The 21,693-nt window shown below is 43.5% G+C and overlaps 1 protein-coding gene across 1 annotated transcript in view; it reads left to right on the forward strand.

The window, feature by feature from the left end:
* ehbp1 (EH domain binding protein 1) overlaps positions 1-21,693 on the forward strand; it is a gene marked incomplete at its 3' end in the record, with an annotated part of 170,572 nt that overhangs the window by 35,291 nt on the left and 113,588 nt on the right. The window contains 2 exon segments of the mRNA XM_034209946.1: positions 18,591-18,772; positions 20,497-20,636. Of these exon segments, the coding sequence (XP_034065837.1) occupies positions 18,591-18,772; positions 20,497-20,636 (322 nt within the window).

The raw sequence follows: 21,693 nt of genomic DNA on the forward strand, positions 1-21,693 counted from the left end.
ACTTCAGAATGCTTTGATGTGAGTCACCAGTGATCAGCAGGGACAGACCTCTGAGACTCCTCCACTCTTTTTTAAGAATGCAGCAGAGTTGGCTGAGTGCTCGGCCCCTGTCACTTTCTGTACACGTCAAGCTCAAAGGCACGACAGCAGCACACACCGCTCTACCTTTCTCTCTTTGATAGAAAGCTGAGAAGACAAGCAGGTCAGCCGGTGCTCTCCGGACAGAGCGTGGGAAGAGAGCGAAAAGAGAGCAAGAAAGGGAAGAAAAAGTCAAGTTTGTGGGTTTGCCTGTGTCTCTGCATACCTGACTAATGACAGAAAGATCAAAGCCACAGCAGAACCCTGACAGCAGGAATGGAGAGCAGAGAGGAAAGGAAGAATGTAGGGAAGGAGGAGAGGAGAAGGCAACCGTATACCCACACACTGTGATGAAGAGGGAGGGCAATGATGAGATGATGGCCACAGAAAGATGATGTGATTAAGGTTGAAGGAAATGGAAAGCAGGTGTATATAATGATTGCTTTAGGAGTTTATTTTCTCCATTTAGTTTAATTAGTTTCTTCTATGAGATGACTTTTATTTCTCCACCCCTCTTCATAAAAATTCTCACATCTCAAGCTTTCTTATTTTGCTCATAACTCTAGTGTCACAGGTATCATGTCAAAACAGTGGCTCAAAGTCTTGACCTCTTTGTCTCAACATGTTTTTTTAAAAGTGTGATTTCAATCTTTTTGCCTAGGCGTAATACCTTTGAGGTAGGTTTGAGAACTAGACAAATGCATGCATGGAAGATTGCAACTTTTTTAATGAAAGTATGACTTTTTTCCTACATAATTACACTTAAAGGTCGGGTAGGTAAGAATGGAGAAAGCAGCTCGAGTGCGCTAGAATTTGAAAATACACAACCGGAAAAAAATCTGCCCCTTCCTTCAGACTTCCTTACAGAGCCCCTCCTCCAACACACACGAACGCGCACATGACCAATGAGGGCACGAGATAAGTTTGTACACGAGATGGAAGGCTGACAGGCAGGTAGGCCATCCAGTTATTTTAGCCGGGCCGGCTCAGATGATTGGTCGTGCTTTTTACAGCGCCACGGCTTCCACATATGAATAGAAGAGGGAGGTGGTTAGAGACGGAGAGAGAAAGGAGAATGAAGAGGGATTGAGGAATGCCTCTAATGCAGAGTTGCTCTGATGGCAGCAGATGAAAGGAGGAGAGTCACAAACCAACCAGCCCTTAAAAGGTCTAATCCTAACTGGGAGTGGGACTAACCTCCTGCTAGCTCACAGGCCAAACACAACACAAAAGAACAGCAATATTGCAGAGGTTCAACAACATTAATGAAACCTCCAGATATAAAAGCTCCACACCAAAGCGCCAACAGGCTTAATGATAGTCACCCTGACCACAAATAAAGATCACCCTTCTCCTTAACACTCCCTCAGCCTCCCAACAGGGTCACACTGGACCTAAATGTTTATTTATGTCATTACTATGTGTGCTCCGTTTAACCACATGACACACACATTTATATTAAACCCATTAAACAATGTCCAAAAAGGCAAGACATATTTAATGAATATATTAACAGGGAAGCCTTAAAAGCCTTTTTGCAGCATGGACATGAGGGAAATTGACATACACACATCTTTAGGCTGAGATCTAGTCTACGATGAGAACCTGTGCAAACACTGGGATGCAACTTATAATGATATTGCTGTTATGGATCAATTTGTTTTATTTTAGATTTAAAGGTAGGGTAGGTAAGAATGGAGAAAGCAGCTCGAGTGCGCAAGAATTTGAAAATACGCAGCCGGAAAAAATCTGCCTCTTCCTTCAGACTTCCTCACAGAGCCCCTCCTCCAATACACACGAACGCGCACATGACCAATGAGGGCACGAGATAAGTTTGTGCACAGATGGAAGGCTGACAGGCAGGTAGGCCATCCAGTTACTTTAGCCGGCTCAGATGATTGGTCGTGCTTTTTACAGCGCCACGGCTTCCACAGATTAATTTTTGTTATTTATTTATTGTCAAAGCATTTCATGTATTCATTGCTATCGGGATGTTAAGAGCATTCCATGGAATATAACAAGTGTTTCTGACGTGAATTACCTACCCCACCTTTAACAAGGACTTCGATATTTAGGCTGAGCCTCTTGTCCTGATACCGCTATAGTGTTTGGTCTTCTTCTGGTTTTTAGTCTTAAAGTTGAATGCTGCTTTACGCATATTATCACAGAAAGTGCACATGCAGTGACAGCGTCCATACATAGACACATGAAATAAAAACAATTTGTTATTCTCAGCTTCACCGACAGTACATATTTAATTGTGTTAACAGTAAAGCTACTATACATATTATTTTCAAACTGAATGAGTTATGTTTCAGGCCCAACAACATCCAGTGTGCCATATGTCGATGGCTCCTGGTTTCTGAGCAGAAATTAATGAAATATATTAAATGACCACAAGAGGGCAGTCTACCCTAACATCTGTGAAATCCCTTTTCAAATATGCACAGATAAATCTGTTGGATCCCCCACTTATGTCACCGAGTGTTTGACTGTGTGTCAATAGGAAGGGTATCTTAGTGTGCCTGTATGTCTGTGTTACTGTGTGAGTGATGAAAGCTGTATCCAAAACATATTAGAGGATTGTGTTCATCTCGCCATATTTTCTCCTCACTTTGCATGAGTGTATAGCCAGTTCAGAGCTCCCAGCTCACACTCCCCCCTCCTTACTGGTATCTAAGCTAATATAAAGTCAGGAAGGATGAATGAATGTGGCACTGCTCTGAGCAGGAGGTACAGAAGAAGAGGTGAGTTCTCCTGACCCCTCATCAGACGGCGCTGGAGAAAGGGGAAGAATACGCCATTGTGCCCGAGCGCCGGAGATGATGAAATTCAAGATCCCCGCGCTGTGGCTTCGTCTTAATCTGGGGGCCCAACCTCGCACTAGGCTAATCCCTCCCCGTCGAATTACTGGCCCTGGTTTGATTGTATTTTGTCATTGAAAATGGCAGTGTCAAACACTACCTTTTTCTCTCCTCTATTTGTTCGTCTGCCAAGGCGAATCGCATAATCAAAAGATGGAGAGAGAGAGCGAAGAAGAGGAAGTGGAGAGCTGGAAATGGCTACACAGTAGTATCTCTAAATTGCATGCTACCCTTGCCTTTCACCCTTTTTCAAATAGGACGCGTATTATCAAAAAGGTGGGCAAATTGAGAGTCAAAAGATTGGACGGCTATATTTGAAGCCATTGTGCTGACAGGCTCTTTTGTGTGGGTGTATGTGCATGTGGGCGGGTTCATGTGTGTATGTGTGTGTATTTTCTCTGCGTTTGCATATCAACTAAAGCTGGAGATGGTAGACCAACTTCCCTCATCTTCAAAGCTTTGTGGGAGGATTTAAATAACGCACACATTCACACACTGGACTGTTGTATTTAAAGTGAGAAGCTATCATGTCTGAATACATTGAATATACACTGATACACACTCCAAGCCCCCCCTCCGAACTCACTCTCTCCAAGTCACACTCAACCTTTTTTTCCCTCGCATTACATAAGTGTCATTCAGAAATATAGGTGTATACATAGCTGCTGCTGACAAATCATTGTTTACACTGTTTGACAGCCTGTCGTTACATGTTTCCATATAGTGAATCTGTTTTAAAATGGTCCAATAAGAGACTCATGGCTTTTAATCACCTCTTTTCAATACTCATAACCTACACAATAATAGAGTAGTTAAAGATCACATCTTTTCTTTGCCTAGTTTGAATCAAATGTAATGTTCTGATGTCCGAGTGTAGGCTGTGTGCAAAACCGTCCACTTGTATACAGCATGTAAAGACCTGTGTTTGACTATTTGAACCACATACAGTATATTTAGCATATCTTTTATCATGGTTTATGGAAGTCTGTCACCCTTTCCGCCATGTTAGTTTTTCTTTCCCCTTCTCCTTCCTCTTTTCCATTCCTCTCCGAGTTGATGTCCGGTCTATTGTGGACCACATCCAACTCCATTAAGGCCGTTTCCACGCCACAATCCTCCCACTTACGCACACTCATACAGTCACACAGTGTCACATAGTCATCTCACGGCACACACAGTGAAAAGCCACCACACACACAGGCCGGCCCACCTCCATCACCTTTACACACACCCTCTCTGAATTGTGCCCACAGCCATGGTGTGTGTGCGCCCCCCCCCCCCTCTTCACCTCTCTGTCTGGAACACATTACGTAGGCCAGTGGCTTGTGAGCGCTGACTGGGCCTCGGGGAAGAAAAACACAATTATTTCAGCCCTTGGCTATTCACGCAAAGGTGACAAAAGCTGGTATGAAGTATGAAATCCCCAAAGTTTCTCCCGTGCCGAGGCCGACAAATTGGGATTAATTTGCGCTCGTGTGCACGCATGTGTCTCCAAAGTTTTCACCTTTTGCTCGTTTCTCATTTCTTAAATAGTTTGGCGAACTCAAAAGGCGTAATTTATTTTGTTCGGAAGAAATGTGTGTGTTCATTCTAAATAATATATGCATTATAGTTTAAAACTGGATGTAAATGCGTGTGTGTGTGTGTGTGTGTGTGTGTGTGTGTGTGTGTGTGTGTGTGTGTGTGTGTGTGTGTGTGTGTGTGTGTGTGTGTGTGTTGTGTGTGTGGTGTGTGTGTGTGTTGTGTGTGTGTGTGTGTGTGTGTGTGTGTGTGTGTGTGTGTGTGTGTGTGTGTGTGTGTGTGTGTGTGTGTGTGTGTGTGTGTGTGTGTGTGTGTGTGTGTGTGTGTGTGTGTGTAGGGAGGCGGAGGGATTTCTCGTATGGGATCACACATTCACACACGCTTCCCAAATTAATTTAATCTAATTAATCGCCCTGAGGAGAGGCAACAGATGCTGCTGATTACCCCCCACGCTGGGACCCCTCCCTACGCTGGCACATACACACTGCCACAAAACACACAGTGAGCTGGCATTAAGCACACACACACAGACTATTACAACACTAAAAGCTGCCATTTCCTGTCACTGCACAGTTAAAATGTATTATTTTTGTTCATTGAAGCACATACGGTATTATGGGCTGAATAAGAAAATGATTGCACACACAACATAGAGCAAATTACACTGCAGAATTAAGCCCCAAGACAAAAAAATCAGCTATGTAAAATGTGTGTGTGTGTATCTTGCTGTGTGTAAGTCTATGGTGGTGAGAAGCTGCACTTGTGTCTGGAACATTGTAGTTGTGTGTTAGGGTGCTCTGTCTGTGTGTGAGTGTGTGTTGTAGGTGGCTGTGGAGGCCGGGTGGTCCCTCCTGTCGCCCTAATAGGCTTACTGGCCCCCTAATCCACACCACCCCGTCACATGGCTGGTCTGCTGACTAACTGCCACCACCGCCGTGAGGTGTGTGTGTGTGTCTAACTATGTCTCTGTGCAGGTGTCGTATTTGTATGTGACCATATCCGAATCTGAGTGTGTGTGGGGTGGTGTCCATGTGGGAGAGTGTGTGTCAGCCCAAGCATTTGTATAGTAAACTCATCTATTTATGTTTTCTTTCAGCACACACATTCATACACTCCCTGCCCTGCAGAGCCTTTATCGCTTGGCACACATCATATCTTCTATCTGTGTGTGTGTGTGTGTTTTTCGCTTACATGCATGTGTTTGTTAATTAACTGATTAAACTGTTGCCCCTGATGGTGTGCAGCTTTGCTTCTGTGCTTGCGTCATCTTTTTCACATTGTGTCTCTGTTTATTTGTTTGTGTGTGTGTACGTGTAGCTTTGTGTTTAGTCTCTCTGCTTAACTGTTGTATCTCTGCCCTGTTTATTCTTACGTCTCTCGTCCTTGTGTTCTGCTACGCCCCCTGCATGCTGCGTGTGAAAGAGACATATGTTTGCAGCGTGTGTGTGTGTGTGTGTCACTGGCATACATCTGTGTGTGTGTGTCTTGTCTTTTACGTTTGCATGTGTGACTTTGTATTTGTGTGTCTCGTCCCACTGGTCCAGGTTGTGACCTCGACTTTCATCTCCTTAGTCTTCGGCTCCTGCAGCCCGCTGCGCTGCGCTCCCAGCCAACAACACAGCAGATGTCACCACACACTGCAGCAAACACACACACAATCATACGTACACTCTCACACACAAACGGTATATAATCTCATACACAGACACATCCTGTTGCACACACGCACATTGATACACACACATGCAGAGTCTAGACAGGTTTTTGTTTTGCCTCATACAGTGGGATGTTTGACCCCAAAAATAAACACCTGGGAAACATCCGTATTTCCACCTGTGCTTCCTTCACATGACAGTCTGAGTTTGTGTGTGTGTTTTGACTTGAGATCAGATAATACTATGTTTTCAATATGTTGGCCAAACTTGATTGGAGTTTAATGCATCGCTCCACTGTGAGAAATACACTTGACACACAAAGGTGTTCTCTTTTTATGTCTCAATCTTCCATTTTGTATAATAATTTATAAGAGCCACAGTCCTGATAAATCGTTAAATATTTAGTAATTGTGTGTTAGTGACTACCACGCCCTCTGTTATCTCTGAGCTCGTCACTCCGTTGCTTCACATCCTGCCACCTCGGTCCGCTCTAATCAGACACTTCCTCCGCCCTCTTCGTCCTCATCTCACCTTGTTTTGAAGTCATGTCAGACAGTTGTGGTGAGACGTGAGGCCGATTTGGACATCAGCAGCGGAACAGTTATTATCTCCATCTCTCGGTTATTTATTTTTTCTCTGAGCGACTTAAGATGGCTGCTAGCGATGGAGCCAGGCCTGTGTGGCCCGCAAAACACTGTCCCCTGCAAATCCCCCTGTTTATCCACAAGCTTGACCCGCCAGGCCTGCGTGGGTGGGTCGTTGGCTCGGTAGGATCTGCACAATGTGTGTGTGAGTGTGTGTGTTTGTGGGTGGTGGTGGAGAAAGAATATGTGTGGAGAGGTTTGTGATGAACTCCGGTTAAACTTGTGAGCAGGGTGACTCGTTTGACATTATCTCGTCAAGATCCGCTCACAGGGAAGTGTGTTTGTGCGTATGAGCATTTTATGAACACACACACACACACACACACACACACACACACACACACACACACACACACACACACACACACACACACACACACACACACACACACACACACAGAGAGAGTGACTGGCAATCTGAGGCGACTGCTCTGCTAAGTGGCAATGAATAGGGTCTTGTGATGTGCTCTGATGCCAGCGCTAAGCTAGCCACTGACAGTTAGACTGATCCCCACACATGTCTCTGTCTCTGTTTGGGATATAAATCTGTACCGCACCCACACAGGAACGGGTCAAGAATTCGAAGGTGTCTTGCTGTAAAGGCTTACACCCATAGGTGTTGAGGAGATGTGACGAAGGACACATTTCCTCTATGGGAGAGATTCTCATATCGAATGTCTCAAAGTTTGCTTACACATGTTTTTAAGCAAAAGTGAATCTATGGAAAGGACGCAGAATCTGGAACACATGGATTGACTTTATCTCACTTGTTTTGATAGTCTTAAGAAAATCTAGTGTTGAGGCCTATGGAAACAGTATAGTGACCTTTGCCCCCCTTATCTATTGTTGTTTACGAGTCACTTTGATCTGCCAACTAAAGGTTATGCTGCTGTCATAAAGGATATGGCTCATCCACAGTGTACACATGTGGATATTAAAGGAAGCAGTTTGTGTGAGTGTTTTTCACATGTCGATGCCATACACAGAATTGGGGAACGCTATTGTTCTTTCTTGGAAAAGAAATTTCAAAGAACAAGCGCTCACCCTTGCACACACACACACACACATGCACACACACTAAGGCACACCAGCTCCTTATCCAATCCCTCCACTAATTCCCCCTTGGTAGAAGGTGTTCATTGTTTCTCTTTCATTCTAATCTCTCCCTCTCCTTTTTTTAAAATCCATATTAGATTCTCTTTGAGTTGGTCACAATCAGAGGCACTGGTGCAGAGCATCACCCCTGCTAATGCTCTTTGTCTCCCCAGATTTGTCACTTAGCATGGAGAGTACACCTTTGTCATGGAGCGGGCTGGGAGAGAGGCAGACTCTCACTCGGGGCAATTGTTTCTTGTCACAGGCCATCTTAACCCTCCTCCCCCTTAAGCAAATCAGCTTTGCTCTGGATTAGGGTCCTATCATAGCTCTGTCAGATCTCAGCAGCCTGCCTAAAAACAAACAGATCTGTAAAGTGAGAATTGAGTGGATGCTTAGATTTACATTCCCAAAAGTCCCTGTGTTGTCTTCACCTGGAAATCATCAGTCGATATCTCTGGAGTAAAGACGACTGAGATCTTTGGGGAAGTTTATCAACCAAACCCTTAAGCTTCTTAGCATCCTGTTATCTAGTAGTGATGCTAAAAACGGGATGAGTAACACGATACATTGTTAGGAATTTTATTGCAACCTTACCTTACCTAACCTTGCCTTGTATGGCTTTGCCTGGCCAACAGTTGCTTTATCAGAATTGAGAGGGTGAAGTGAGTATACATGGAAGAGAGTACTCCTGGGAAGGCTAAGTCCATGTTTTCCCCCTTTAATCAGTATGCACTTTCTTACACTATATTAAAGGTGGGTTAGGTAACTTTGGAGAAACCAGCTCGAGTGCGCTAGAATTTGAAAGTACACAACCGGAAAAAATCTGCCACTTCCTTCAGATTTAGCCGGGTCGGCTAAAATGATTGGTCGTGCTTTTTACAGTACCACGGCTTCCACAGATGACATTTTTTAATGAATTTTTTTGTCAAAGCACTTAAGATATTCATTGCTATCAGGATGTTAAGAGCATTCCATGGAATATAACAAAAAGTTCATCTCGAGCCGGTTTCTCAAACTTACCTACCCCACCCTTTAATCACTTTTTTACTACTAAGATTTAGTGTTCTCATTAGTTTGTACATGCTGGAGCTTATGTTCTCGGGTTCATAGCAACAAAAAAGATTTGTCGGACACACACACACACACACGCACACACACACACACACACACACACACACACACACACACACACACACACACACACACTTTATGCACTCATATGTCCAACTTTCTACATTTACACACAAGGACACTGGACATGCACACACATCTACACTGCTGTCCGCCACTGTGGTGAATGTGCCGTTCTGATATCTGAACGGCTGCTTCATGCAGGAGGAGTAATCAACCGCAGATACATTAGGTTTTGTGTGTGTGTGTGTGTGTGTGTGTGTGTGTGTGTGTGTGTGCGTGTGTGTGTGTGGTGTTATTGGCCATTTTAGGCCTCTGATGGCCGGAGATGGGGAAATCGTGGGAAAAGTGATGAGCAGACACTTCATAGACCAGGGATGAATTCCTGCTATAATCCCGTCGACCTCTCTCTCTCACTTTCTCTCACTCTCTCTCTCCCTCTTTGCCTCGTCTTTCTTTCTCCATCACCCCCTCTTCCTCATTTTCTCCATCTTTCCCTCTCCCTTCTTTCCTCCCTATCCATCTCCTTGATTTCCACCTCTCTGTCTTTCATTTTCGTCTTCTCCACCCTTCTCTCTTTCCATTTCTTGACCACCCACACCCCCCTGTGTCCCTCTCTCCAGCAGAAGTGCAGAGCCAGGGCTTTTGCCTGCTGGTAATTTATTTTCCCATTAGCCCCCTGTCTGAAGTGCATGCTCTAGGTCTGAGTGTGTGTGGGGGCACTGAGGGGCCGCCCAAAAGAAAAACCCAGAGTGTCGACGAGAGGAGGGCACCCTGGACTCACTGATAAGGAGAGGGTGAGGCAGGGAGGGAGGGACAGAGAGGTTATGAGATACAGGCTTGGTGTCCATCCAAGCATTTTTACAACTAATTAGAAAAGCTAAGAAAAAAGGCAGATTTTTGTTGAACTTTTTCTGCTGTTGAAATGATTTGCAGATAAGTCAAGAGAATTGAGATTATTAATTCAACTTTTTGTCCTTTATCAAACAAATATGCCAAAGATATGCTGGTTCCAGCGTCTCAGTACGGAGGATTCACGTGTTTCCTCGTCTTATATGACATTACACTTAATTTATTTGAGGTTTTCGACAGTTGGTCGAACAAAACATCACTTTAGGCTCTTGAAAAGGATGATGTGCCTCTCACTATTTTCTGACTTTGTATTAACTTAAGAGGTGGGGTAGGTAATTCACTTCAGAAACACTTGTTATATTCCATGGGATGCTCTTAACATCCTGATTGCAATGAATACATTAAATGCTTTGACAATAATAAATACATAACAAAAATGTATATGTGGAAGCCGTGGCGCTGTAAAAAGCACGACCAATCATCTGAGCCGGCCCGGCTAAAGTAACTGGATGGCCTACCTGCCTGTCAGCCTTCCATCTGTGCACAAACTTATCTCGTGCCCTCATTGGTCATGTGCGTGTTCGTGTGTGTTGGAGGAGGGGCTCTGTGAGGAAGTCTGAAGGAAGAGGCAGATATTTTCCGGTTGTGTACTTTCAAATTCTAGCGCACTCGAGCTGGTTTCTCCATTCTTACCGACCCCACCTTTAACTCTAAAATAAAACAAATTGATCCATAACAGCAATATCATTATAAGTTGCATCCCAGTGTTTGCACAGGTTCTCATCGTAGACTAGATCTCAGCCTAAAGATGTGTTTATGTCAATTTCCCTCATGTCCATGCTGCAAAAAGGCTTTTAAGGCTTCCCTGTTAATATATTCATTAAATATGTCTTGCCTTTTTGGACATTGTTTAATGGGTTTAATGTAAATGTGTGTGTCATGTGGTTAAACGGAGCACACATAGTAATGACATAAATAAACATTTAGGTCCAGTGTGACCCTGTTGGGAGGCTGAGGGAGTGTTAAGGAGAAGGGTGATCTTTATTTGTGGTCAGGGTGACTATCGTTAAGCCTGTTGGCGCTTTGGTGTGGAGCTTTTATATCTGGAGGTTTCATTAATGTTGTTGAACCTCTGCAATATTGCTGTTCTTTTGTGTTGTGTTTGGCCCGTGAGCTAGCAGGAGGTTAGTCCCACTCCCAGTTAGGATTAGACCTTTTAAGGGCTGGTTGGTTTGTGACTCTCCTCCTTTCATCTGCTGCCATCAGAGCAACTCTGCATTAGAGGCATTCCTCAATCTCTCTTCATTCTCCTTTCTCTCTCCGTCTCTAACCACCTCCCTCTTTTCTTGTCTAAAGTCTCCCTCCTGGCAAACACAGAATAGAGAAACTGTGATGCCATTAAACACATCAGCAGAGATTGGCATTGTGCATTTGTTTTCCAGGTTGTGATGAGTGCATTGTAGCAAATAAAGAAACAGCAATGCACAATATGTTTTTTTTATAAGCCAATACCGATAACCAAAACCATAACTGTTCATTTCAAAATGTTTGTGTTTTAAAAGCCTAATAAAAATAAGTTGAAAACCTTGATATTTACCTGATGGTAAGAAAGGCTTACATGTAGCAAAGGTTGATGATTTACAATTCCATAAACAATTTTAAATGAGATACTTTTGTTAATTCATCAACAAAAAAGCAAAAAACGTATCTCGCTTAGCTTAGCTACATGTTGTCTTGCAAAGTACATCGAAACAACTCTAGAATCAATCTCTATGTTTTATAGACAATTGCCTGGGAATTGTCATATGCAGATTTGAATGTGTTTATGGAGCCCTCTCCAATGAGGTCAGGCGCAGCAACACAATCGTTACTCTTTGAGCTACTATACTTGTATTTGATGTCATGCTTCTTTCTAAAGGACACCGGAGAATGAGTCCCGTTTGCTCAGGCTTTGTTGGATTTTTTTTGCATTTTTAAAAAAATTGTTTGTCAACAATGAGTCTGCTTCCTTAGGCGCTTTCACACTGCGGTACTTTTCCCACAAAGGTTCATGTGAACTTAGTTCATGTGAACTCTTTAGTTCGCATGAACCAAGTACAGATCGCGTTCACACCGCAATGAGTCCCAGAGAGTGGATTAGGCAAATGAAGCCGCTGACGTCACTTGTTCTTCTTCTGCTTTGGGTTTACTGGCAGGCCGCAAACCACTTCACGGCGTATACTGCCGCCCAAAGTCCCCGGCCGGAAGTCCCCGGAGTTAGGGACTGGCTTCAGTAGAAGCTGCTGGGACTCCCAGCAGCTTCTACTGAAGCCTTCCGAGTAAATCGCCAGAACGCCGACACCTCCTCATCTCCACCACTCCCATGTTTTATTTTGTGTTGCCATAAGTTAGTCTCTCTGTGTTTCTGCGCTGGGCTAATGCTAATGCTAATAATGCTAATGCGAGGATAATAAAATGGCGGCTTCACAAAACTTTTTGGGAGTTTTGCGGGGCGTGGTTTGCAATCCTTCCAGCCAATCAGAAATGTAGCTCTTTTCTCACAAAAGAGCCGCTCGAAAGTCCCTGCTCTCTAGCAGGGACTTTCGTGGGGGTAAAAAGGTTCACATGAACTAATTTTAGTACCGGCTCTTTTTGGTGTGAACGCGATAAAAGAGTTCACGTGAACTAAGTTCACATGAACCTTTGTGGGAAAAGTACCGCAGTGTGAAAGCGCCTCTTGTATCCTGAGTTGTGGGCCTGTACAGTTCCTGTATCTGGCAGTAGTCACACACTCTTCTGTCCCATATCCAGTTTCCTAATACAAAAAGACTCCCTCTCTGGAGCTCAGTGTCATTTTAAACCATATTCAGCCAACACTGCAGCACACACTGTGCTGTAATCTGCCGCCCTGTCCCTTTAAAACAAGCCTAATCCTGCTCTTGTTGTGACTAATCTTCTCTCTTCACTCTCTTACTTCTCTCACTTTCCCTCAACTGTTTGTCAACCTTGTCGTGTTTTGTTGTTCCCGCCCCCCCGGGGATGAGGTGGTGGTCAGCGAAAGATGTTTCCATTTTGTGGGGTTTAAGTTAAATCTGATCCACAATGTGGTTCTAGTGAAGAGAAATCCTGTGATCCTTTTTTCTATTTGTGTGTGTGAGAGAGAGAGAGACTGTGTGTGTGTCTGTGACAATACACGTAAAACCCATTTGCACAGTTCATTCCATTATTAAAACCATTGTCATTGTAATTCACATAACTGCAGTGATAGTATTGCATGCCTTTTATGTTCATTGTTGCCTTTTAAAATACACAGTGCTCGGGGAGAAAAATAAATCCTCACATATAATAGTAGCAGATGAATAAATTGGTCTTAATCTGAATGTGTGTGTGTGTGTTTATAACGCCTATAGTGCGGTATTCATAGGTGGTATGTAAAAAGGCCCGCCTTATCAGTTATCAGGGGAGGCCAAATTGACACAGAGGAATCACTCCATTGTGTGCGGATTTCAAAGAGAGATGTGAGCACATTGGATGTCTCCATTTCCAATAACTGTGACCTTGAGGCAAGAGGAATAGCACTGTGCCCCCCCCCCCCCATCCACCTCCAATCTGCTGACTGCTGAATCCAACCACAGCCAGCTGATTTTGGGAGTCGGGCGGAGGGCTAATCGGTGCTACCTCAGGGTTATTCTATAGGGTAAATTGAGTTAGGCTTTATTTTTCTGATATGTGTGAATACAAATTACAAAGGCCTGTGTGCACGTATTTGAATCCCCTGTGTCCATACTGTCCGCTTTGAGGGTTATACTTTGTTGCTCGTAACTTTACTATAAACATATTTTATAAATAAAGAGAAAGAAGACGTTAAATGAAAGTAAAACAGCAAAATGTAGCCAGATTTTTGTATTCATCTACCGTAATTCTGCTCCATGCAAATCACTTTTACCTCATGGCATTTCTGATAGAGTACAACATCAAGTATGTGACGTTTCCACTGAAGTCCTCACGTAGTCTGTAGAAACTGACCTCTGTTTGTCCCTTTCAGCCAGTTTAGGATTGTTTTTTGTTTTGTGGCAGCAGGCTTAAGTCCGATAGTCATCTGTTTCACGTGGATCCAGTGATTCGCCACTTATCATCATGGTTGTAATACCACTGTCTTTATCTTTTAACTTCCTCAACAATATACTAAACATCGCCACACACTCGCTTTAGTTATTGACAAATCAGTTGTGCCAAGACCTGTTGCCGACAATGGCACGAACACAACAGTGCAAGATGAACTCATATCTGCCAGCCCCTCCAATGACACTAAACGGTTGGGAACTTGGTGGGTACAAGAAAATAATGTTGATTTGTAAGAAAGAAGTGATAGTGTATGGATCAATATGGAGCATTGACCATGCCAATGAGAAACCAATTGACTGGTGACCTGTGTGATAAAGCCATTAGATGATTGGCTTGTACTTTTTGTTCATCATGTTCTTACGCTGGCAAACTGTGTGTGTGTGTGTGTGTGTTGTGTGTGTGTTGTGTGTGTGTGTGTGTGTGTGTGTGGTTGTGTGTTGTGTGTGTGTGTGTGTGTGTGTGTGTGTGTGTGTGTGTGTGTGTGTGTGTGGTGTGTGTGGTGTGTGTGTGTGTGTGTGTGTGTGTGTGTGTGTGTGGGTGTGTGTGTGTGTGTGTGTGTGGTGTGTGTGTGTGTGTGTGTGTCGGAACCAGGTCTCTACAAAGAAGCCAGCTTATTTTCGCACTCAGCCTAATTAATCCATCTCTCGGTGACAAAAGGATCCCCACCTTCCTCCGGCCCGTCCCATTGGCATTTTGGGGCAGAGGGATTCAGCAGGACCCCCGGGCACCCCTCCTGCCCTGACCCCTGCCCCCCCACCAGGGGAGCATCTGTGGATCGATCCGGGGCCAGCTGGCACCAGGGGAGAGGGGCAGGACTGACACCAACACAACCGCCTCGAAATAAAGTCGATCATCGTCCTTTGTTTAGTTTATATGGCAGTAAAGCGTCACTGTTGGCTGGATTGCTGTTATTATTATTGTGGGTTGCGTGGGTCTTCTAACATGTGGCCTGATGTGTTCGAGTGTGTGTGTTTGTTTGTATGAGTGTGGTACAAAGATGTAAGTGAATCAAATGATGCTCTGCAGTTGCACTTGGATGCAGCTAGGGGGCAGCATACAGCCACACCACCCCTCCCTCCTTTTTCTATCCTCTTTTCTTAAGCTGTGCCACACACACACACACACACACACACACACACACACACACACACACACACACACACACACACACACACACACAGGTATTTAGTCATTCTCTGGGCTCAGAAAGAGAGAGCACATTGATAGTCCTCTCTATAATACATTAAACTTCTGCATTGTCCTTTTCTTTCATTTTACACATTGTCCCAACCTCCCTGTCACCCTAATCCCAGCTACCCCCTCACTTTCTCCCCAACACACACACACCACACACACACACCACACACACACACACACACACACACACACACACACACACACACACACACACACACACACACACACACACACACTGATTGACAAGCAGCATCCGGGGAAATAGAGCCGATATTCATTGTTTGCTGTCCCTACTCAAATCTGTTGAAACGGTTATTCCATTCTTGCGCCGGGGTATTTGCATATCCTTAAGTATTTCCTATTTTCAAGATCCCTCTCCCCCTTCTCCTCCCCATCCGCCTTTTTGCTAAATCCCCTCTTCTTAAGTGTTTGGTGCATTTAGCAAATCCATTCATAACGTATCTACATGCACTATTAGCTTAGTGTAATGGCGAGGGTGTAATCTGCACAGAGTTCTTTTCCCATCTTCCTCTTCTCTTGAAGGGCTGTTCTTTTGACAAGCTGGGGTTGCTGGTGGGGCGATGATACGTCATTACGTTTCCCATCTAAAGTGACAAGGCCCAAATGTCAGCACGAAATGTCAAGTGGCCTCGCTACTCCTTCGCTCGACTTCTTCTGTAGTTTTTTATTTAATTATTGGTCTGAGTATGGAGCGAGGTGGGAATGATGGAGAGAGATTGAAGGATAGAAAGGCAAGACAGAAACAGAGGGATAGAGGTTACAGACTCAGATTCTGATCATTTCTGCCAGGTCCATTTGAAGTTTCAGGTCTCGTCTAACTGGAAACTAGCTTTTGAGAACTGTATTTCTTCGGCTGGTCTGGGATTCACACTGTCAACCTTTCATTGACAAAAATGCTTTTGAGCCCACATGCCACCTGGGTGAGCTGTTCAGCCTGTAACTCTCAATAAACACACACATTTACTCAGGCAATTGGGCCTTATCCTTGTTGTTGAGTCCTGACATATTTATGAATACATATTTAGAAAAGCACTTATTGAATACACATTGATAAGTAATCACAAATGTTGTTTTCTAAACAATTGAGGTAACAGAATTGGTAACGTGTAGCTGCCTCTTGAATATTCTAGCCACAAAAACGACATGTATACATGGTTTGTGACCTAACATTTTCATCGTCATAACTACATTGTAGCTATGTTCGTATGGCCAATAAAAGCCTTGAATCGCACACATATTAAAGTATATGATTATGATTTTTTCATTTTATTTAAGTACACAATCACATGCAGTGTTAGTATTTGTTGGCTGGCCTATAGATTTCTAGTCCCTTTTTCGAGCTTATACAGTTTCTCACCCTATAACCAATACCTTTACTACTCCATCCTTAGTGTGTGTGTGTGCGTGCGCGTGTGTGTGTCCTGCGGTCCTCAGCGATAAGGCTAAGATTGAGTTTTCTCCGCCGAGCCAGAACCTCTGAGATGGTGTGTGTTTGTGTGTAAAGACATCTGGAACCGGGCAATGTAAAGAGCTTCTATCACTTTATCTACCATACACTCCGGAGTGTATATGTATATATGCTCTCAAACCGGTGTTGTGTGAGAGAAAGCTCGCTGCTCTGCTTTGTTCGGCATTGTGCGCATGAGAGGGTGAATCCTCTGGGCTCTATTCACAGCTCTGTGGTATCATAACACAGGAGTTTGTGTGGTTAGTAGGGCTGCACTATTTGGAGAAAACATCCAGTTATTTTGAGTAATTTGATAATTATAGTTTGATTTTCCAAAAGGATCTGTACCAAACATATGTTTTCTTAATGCCGGGATATCTCTGCAGCTTTCCAATTCTTCGTTCAAAATGGTATTAACACACTTATTGATCATTTAACCAATATTATATTATACATTTTGCAATTTCCATATTATTTTTGATAATCATGCAGCGCTATAAAGGTAGGTTTGTCTACAATCATATATGCAATATCATATAGACTAAAAAACTGATTTAGAGAGAATATTTGTTTTAACACTGCTTGCTGCACATGGCCTGTAAAGAGACGTGTGCACGTGTGTCTGATCTTTACGTTGTCAGTCTCTCATCATGCAAGTTAACCATCGTCAGTTAACCAGGGAAATGTGTCAGTTTTCTTTCCCATCACTGAAACACAGTCTGTAAAAACGTAGGAGGCACAACAGAAGAAGAGTGGTATCAACACAGTAAGGAGGTGAAGCAGTCTGCTATTCACTGACAGCGTGGTGTCACACCCGCAGAAAACTAAACCCATCCGTTTTTGTTAGAGGAAGGGGAGGGGGGACATCCCATACTGTTTAGTTTCCATATCTAGCAGTCAGTGACAAGGCTTTCTGGCAGTTCTCATATTTCACACACTGTCCTCTGGTGAGCAGCTTGCAAGTGCAAACACACACACACACACACACACACACACACACACACACACACACACACACACACACACACACACACACACACACACACACACACACACACACACACACACACACACACACACTATAACTCTTATCACATGGTCTGTGGCATATTCCCAAATTCCAATTTGACTGTTAGCCCCTGGCCCAGAGCAGATCTCTGAAAAGAAGTGCAGCAAAAATGTCTTCAGCACGGACCTTTTGATAGCAAATATCAGGAGGATTTCACAACTGAATTCACAATGAGGATATTAGCTTGTTCTGGTGGCCAAATACATCATTTACCTGGATATTGTAACCACCAGTTTTTGTTACACAGGGGGTCCGTGGGGTCTTAAAAAGTATTAAAAGTTGATAAATCAATTTAGCGAAAATGAAGGCTATTAAAAAGTATTAAACGGCATTTTCCAAGGTGTTACATTTTGTAGCTTGTTTTCAATAAGTATATAAATTGTCCAAAGAGGTTGTATTCTACAGTCTGCCTGAATGTAATCATGGCGTAGGTGTGTAGTGTGATTCTGTGTAGTTTATTGATGGCATCCCGTTGGATTTGACGTCATCTGAACAGGACATCGCACGCTCACTGCTTGATAGCGCGCGAAGGTCCGTTTACGCCGGTTGCTAAACAACATCGTTATGGGGAAATGCAAGTTTGCGTCCAAATGGTTGGAAGATAAGGAGGAAGGACAATCAATAGTCAATGTGAGGTGAAGTGTGTCGCCAATGTAACCGGTTAGAACTCAAAGTGGCGATGAGGTCTTAAAATGTATGGAAAGGGACTTAAAAAAGGTCTTAAAAGGTCTTGCATTTGACTTCAGGATTCCTGCATATACCCTGTAAAACCTTTAATACTTGTTCCCAAAGTAAATGTAAAACCGGTTTTCGCAGAATATGCTTAAAATGTCAATGCTATACCGTGTAAATTGACCAAAATGGGCTTTTTTTCACCTGTATGTGCTCCATCTTTGTGTCCCTCTGCAGGAGTCTCCATCAGGGCGGAGGAAGGCCCTGGCTACCAGCAGTATAAACATGAAGCAGTACGCCAGCCCCATGCCCACACAGACCGATGTCAAGCTCAAGTTCAAGCCGCTGTCCAAGAAGGTGGTGTCGGCCACGCTGCAGTTCTCCCTCTCCTGCATCTTCCTCCGTGAGGGAAAGGCCACGTAAGTCACCGTCTTCTGATTAAAGTATTCAGAATTCTTTAGTTAGCTTTTCTGAGGGTGAACATTTGTCTTCTAGGCTTTTTGTCAAAGAGTTTATTGCAAATAATTTAGAAGACGGCTTTATAAGGAATCACTAGGCCAATCTGTCTGGGTATTTGTATAGTTATACTGAATGTGTACCCATAGATTAAACGTATAAGGATATGTGCACACTTAATGTATGCGCACAGAAACGGACACACATCAGTCTTACATTCTTTGATTGCACAAAGTTTAATTTACAGACGCACTCACTTTCAGCTTCTCATTCACATCTTTGATATCACCAACTTTCATTTGAGGACACACACTCTCCATCACGTTGTCTGCCGTTTGTTATTCATTCTGATTTGATAGAAGGGACTTTTATTTAAAGACAGGCACACACACACACACACACACACACACACTGAGCAGGAGCAAAGCATCAAGGCCTTTGTTGTGGCGTGGGCGGCGGGTCGATGGCGCGTAACCCTTGTTAACCCTTCGGGGAATGATGTCGACCACACACAAACAAACTCAATCACACCAGTTCAAATGAGCCTCTGGGCCTGGGAAACACCAAACACAAAGAACAGAGAGGAGAGCGCATTGATTATGATGGAGCGGCGGTTTGAGGGACTGAGGGGGAGTACACAGGACTACATTAAATACAGGCAGTACTGTAGAATAAAGGGAGGGTGGGGGGAAATAAGAGACAATGGGTGGAAGGGAATGAGGAGAGAAGAGAGGTTTGATTTGTCAGGATGAGATGTGCTTCAAATGTAGGAGTGAAGTTAAAGTCTCATGGTTGTTATGACAATAAGGTTTGTAGATGAAGTGAAGAAGAGTAGTGGAAGAAGTGAAGACAGAAAGAGAAGGATTGAGAGCTATGATAATACTTATGGTTTTGTATCCCTTGTAGTTGGTTTTAAATATGAACCTATGGTAATCATTCGTACTTTTTACCACTATAGAGAGGCCAAGTCCCTCCCTTTCCGGGGGAGCTCCATGAGACCTTATTTCGGAAAAATGATGTATTGAAGTCAATGGGGAGAGAAAGATTATATTTCGATTCAGTTTGAATTGTGCCACGAATTACACATATGATGTTTGTCCATTTAAAAGATAATTTTGTCAAAAAAAACGTGTCGTAAAACTGTGAAGTAAGACTTTTTTTTGTGTGAAACCGCTCAATGAACTACATTTCTCGTCTCGCACCACACACCAAGACGGCCGTCACGTTGGAACATTTCTTTCAGAATGAGGCGAAAAGTATTAAACGAGGTGAAAATCACTCCAACTCTGGGCACGTTGAGAGCTGTGCATACACACAAGGGGAGTTAGTCGGTCCGTAAGAGCCAACATGCGGGACCGGGACTCTGGGATTTGTAGTCTTTCTAGTTGCGTATTTTTCATAGTCTTATATTTCAACAGTTTTACGTCAAACTGACTTTTTTGTCATGGAAATAATTTTTTAAGATTGACAAACATCATATGTGTAATTCGTGGCACAATTCAAACGGGATCGAAAGATAACTTTTCTCTCTCCATTGACTTCAATACATACTTTTTCCGAAATAAGGTCCCATGGGTCGGAAGTAGAGGGGCGGGACTTCGCCTCTCTATTGTATTAGCATATGTATCTGTTATAAACACTGTTTCTACCTCTAAACATAAGTTTGTGTCTGTTTTCTATGGTGCAGTGATGAGGACATGCAGAGCCTGGCCAGCCTGATGAGCATGAAGCAGGCCGACATCGGTAACCTGGACGACTTTGAGGAGGAGAACGAGGAGGACGAGGAGAACAGGGTGAACCAGGAGGAGAAGACTGCCAAGATCACAGGTGACTGACTCAAAACTATTTGTATTCCTTTGACACTGTTTTGATGAACCGAGATACACCGGCCGACATGGATCAAAGTCACACATGTTGCTGCTTTGCTGGAATCATCCATTAAACCTGAGCACAGTAATATGTTGACTACTGGCCAGAATTCACGCTTTTCAGTGACTTTTCCTGTGCTGTTATTGGTCAATCAGTCTGCTAAACCAGCTATTTTGCAGCTGGCAAATTAACTTGACCAGCAAAAAGCCAGGGTTTGTACAAAGTCTTGATAGATTGGAAAATGCTTAATTTCAACCAGTACGTTTACAGCTATTCCACCATCACCACGGCTTCAGCGGGGCATCAGCTTTGCTTCTTTCTTATGTTATTTAGTTGTTTTTTACGTTTCCGCTTCTTCAAGTGTGCATGCTTGCATACGTAGGATTATATATTCATGGGTTTCATTTACAGTGTCTGTATTTATGTTATCTTTTATTGCTGTACTTCCCAGCTGTTATTCTTTGTTCCTTGCTTTCTTCTTGTGTCTTGGACGCGTGGTGGCTTCCATGCAGTACATGTTGAGGATTCATACTATGGTCTCATGTACGGGTGCCTCCTGCTTTGCTTAATCCAACTTTTCTTCATGTTAAGCTTCATGCTTTCTCTCCTTTGCGTACCCTTCCCTGCTCTTTGTCTCATATGTATATGCATTGAGCGCCTACAGCGATGCTTCACTAGCGGCTCTCTGAATCAAAGGCCCGGCCGAGCTGCCAAAACTCCCCTCCGCCACATTCCCCCCCCGATGCTACCTACCCAACAAACTGCAACACTAACACCAGCTAACCCATGCAAACCCTGCAACACATGTTCTCTTTCTTAGCTTTCACTCACAGTGTGTGAAAAGTGAATATATTACACCTAGAATCGTTGTATTTTTCATCTTCATGAATATATACAATTTGTGGGTATATTGATTGTGAATATGTGTGTGAGTGTTGGACTACTTACCAAGTCAACCAGCCATCAACTTCAAATGACTAAAAACATGCAATGTCAAAGTAAAGATATTTTACTT

The sequence above is a fragment of the Gymnodraco acuticeps genome, unplaced genomic scaffold, assembly GCF_902827175.1.
Source record: "Gymnodraco acuticeps unplaced genomic scaffold, fGymAcu1.1, whole genome shotgun sequence".
Lineage (NCBI taxonomy): Eukaryota > Metazoa > Chordata > Actinopteri > Perciformes > Bathydraconidae > Gymnodraco > Gymnodraco acuticeps.